Consider the following 3262-nt stretch of genomic DNA (forward strand, 5'->3'; position numbering starts at 1 on the left):
GGGGGCAGAATGTGCCCAGGGTTAGAAGTGCTTTCTTTGCCTGCTGGGGACAGGCAGGGCGGGACCTGCCTGACAAAGCAGGTGGTGTCATGCAGCTGCGCAGGCAAAGGCATGTCCCACACTCATGTCCAGAAACCTTCCACGGGCAAGGAAAGCTATATCAGGAATGATGAGGGTTTTTTTTCTGATGGCACTAGGGCTTCAGCTGATAAATTGCCTTAGTCAGAGATTTTTTTAGTACCCTGGTCCTCAGTGCTAGCACAGATCTGTAAAAGAGACACAATTCCAATGGCCATTTTCACTTGCAGAGAACATGCAATGTATTAAGGTCCTCACACAGCTAAAAGGAGTTCTAATTTTTCTATAAGTAGATAAAAACAATTACCTGAGTAAAAAGAGAAAAAAAAAGTGACACTGAAGTCTAAAAATCAGTACAAAACCTCTCTAAAGCACTCTCAAAGGGAGAGAACTAGAGGTGTCCCTGCAGCAGCCTGCAGTTTTGTGTATAGGTGTCATCTACGTGCAGATGTTTCCATCCAGCAACAGCAGTCAGTGTCCTTTCAAGTCTCGCTAGCAATTTGGTTAGGTACCTTACAGACAGAGATTCCTGCCTTAAACTCATCACTGCAGTATCTGAGACTCCAGCAGTGCACTTTGTAAAGCTCTGAGAAGAGCAAGTTAGAGATGAGTTTAAATATGGAATGAAAATATTCTTTTTATTAATAAAGTGAATATAGAGAGACTTTGAACTGTTGGAGGAGAAATGGGTTGAGGTTTGTCACAGTCCCTATGGATTTTACATCACTGTAGGAATATTAGCTTTTAGAATTGGTTTTTATCCTTATTTTGAAAGGAGTCATTATGTAGGAAACAATTACTCTAGGGGCCAGGCTCACCAACAAGGGGTACAAGCAGCCAGCTTCACCTCAGCACACCCATAAACCATTTCCAGCTTCAAGGGCAGCCTGATGCCAGTGCAATGTCACGGCAGCGTCCCCAGGGGAGGTCACGCTGGGGAGTGGAAAAAGCATGTTTCAAACCATGGCTTGGGCATGCTCGAGGTACTCCTGAAGTGGAGCTATCACTTCAGTCCATCTCGTGCTCCAAACGGTGCTCCAGGTAAGTCCTTCTTAAGGCCTGGGGCCTGAAGGGCAGCAGCTGAAGAAGAGTTTTCCTGCAGGGAGCCGGGGCAGGTCCACCACCACCTCACTCCTGATAGCCCTGTGCTAGGACTCTGACAGGGGCAGCTGGGCTCCAGGTGACACTGGTGGCTGGTGCACAGTGCAAGGGATGTCCAAGCACAGAAAAGGCCATTGTGGAGTTTGTGCCCCCTCCTCGGTAAGTTCTGCAGGGAAATGGGGGCAATTTGGGCAGACATTTTTTTATTTGTGAATTTTACAGCTTATGGGCTTCATTCAAGCACAAATTCTGCTAATATTTAGTACTTGGACTAATATCCAGAAGCTACCAATTCAGTGGTTTTAGTGCATACATGTATCTCACGAATCTTCAGAAGAACTGATGTAATTTTTATTGTAACTTAAGTGGTCTGTAATGTAGAAGTAAGCAGCTAGTCTTGGTAGACCATGAGGTGCACCTGAAAATCAAGTTTCCCCACCATAAAGATTTGATTTTTAAGAAAATAAAAAATGAAGCAAGCTTCTATCCTATCTGAGCAGTAAAAGGCAAAATATAAAGGCTTGGTTTCATTTGTAGTGAAGGCATGACATCTCTTCCCACTGGGAATTACCATGAAACTATAGCAACAGTTTTAAGTGAAAAAATTACAATAATACTTAAGATTGTCTAGCAGCTGGAAACAATGAGTCAGGACTCCCTGATGGGGCAGTTTCACAGACTAACATGTCTCGATGACCTACACTTTAAAAGCTGTTGTTGCAAGATGTTTAGAATAAAGATACTGTCAGCCCAGATGAGAAATTATCATGAATATCTCATTTGATCTTGCAGTGTTTCTTTTTTTTCTTGCCACTAAGAGCTGCTTTTCTTCTTTTCTTTGTCATTTTATTCTAAAAGCCCAAAGCCATTGACAATAAAGTTTTAAAATACAGTATTAAAACATTAAAATCACTGTATCTAACAGTGGGGGGAAAAGGTACAGCAATTTACAGTTTTACACACGCACATTCCTGCCTTTAGAAATACAAACACATGTTAAGTCTTCTTACTGCAGTTACTGTAGTAACTACTTACAGATGTAGTTACTACATCTGAAGCTCCAGGATGGAGGACTAGAGTTTATTGCAGCTCTGCTGCCTCATTTCTCCCTCCAGTTCTAACTTGAAGCATTCTGAGACTGTGCTTTGGTTGTACCTGCATATGGCGAGGAGCTGCCTTGCTGGCTGGGAATGTGCATCCAATGTGACTGGAGAAGGTGCTCTGCACACTAACCGTTTTAGGAGATCAGTATTCACACTGAGGCTGGTTGCCAACTATTTAAAAGGGTATTATGCTCCCTAAGCACTAATGCACAGGGGGTTATGAGAGCAACACAAATTCTTTGCACCTCACTGCGATGACCCAGGGCCTGGCTCTAGAAGCGTGTCAAGGCAGCTGGGAGGGAAGCTACCCAGAAGGGTGTTTCCTTCTTGCAAGCAGCTGGGAGGGTCTCGAGTGGCTCTCACCAAGTTTTCAGACACGCTTTGCTCTCTTTTTCAATCCTTATGTGTGGGTCAGTTGTGAGGGCCGGGCAATGGACTCAGCCATGGTTTGGGGTTTTAGCTTTGCTTCTCAAAGGCTGCCTGTGTTGAGCTGTGTCTCCATGCAGTCCTGCACCCTGGGCCTTCCACAGCAGCTGGTAACATCTCGTCAGAAGTGTTTTACATGTGCTCAGAACCAGGGTAAAATTACAGTCAGTTTCTCTAGAATCGTAAGGAATGTCTAAATCCCACCGCAGCCTACAACTCGAACATTTAATTTGCTGTTCTATGTACCTTCCTTTGCCTCAGAAATCCCGTTTGTTCTGCATTCACTGTCACTGGTTTAATTCCGATTGTGAACCAGAAAAAACCCAAACAACACTGTTGTCCTGGCTTTAAGTTACTGCACACAGAGAAAAAGCCCGAACAAACTCCTGAGCTGGGTACATCTCACAAATGCTGGGGAGGTTTCTGACACAGCGCAGTAGTTTCCCCCCTGCCACAGCAGCCGCCCCGGCGGGGCGGGCGGGGCGCGGAAGTGACGGCAGCGCGGCCGCCCGTGACGCCGCTTTCCCGCGGTTCGGGCGGCCGGGAGCCCAGCG

At 45.5% G+C, this 3262-nt stretch overlaps 1 protein-coding gene across 1 annotated transcript in view; it reads left to right on the top strand.

Annotated features, from left to right (window-relative positions):
* The first annotated feature begins 1052 nt into the window (after positions 1 to 1052).
* RB1 (retinoblastoma 1) overlaps positions 1053 to 3262 on the top strand; it is an 85393-nt gene continuing 83183 nt past the window's right edge. Inside the window, exon 1 of the mRNA XM_009999080.1 lies at positions 1053 to 1119. Within this exon, the coding sequence (XP_009997382.1) occupies positions 1053 to 1119 (67 nt within the window). The remainder of the gene's footprint in view (positions 1120 to 3262) is intronic.

The sequence above is a fragment of the Chaetura pelagica genome, unplaced genomic scaffold (assembly GCF_000747805.2).
Source record: "Chaetura pelagica isolate M959 unplaced genomic scaffold, ChaPel_1.0 scaffold226, whole genome shotgun sequence".
Classification (NCBI taxonomy): domain Eukaryota; kingdom Metazoa; phylum Chordata; class Aves; order Apodiformes; family Apodidae; genus Chaetura; species Chaetura pelagica.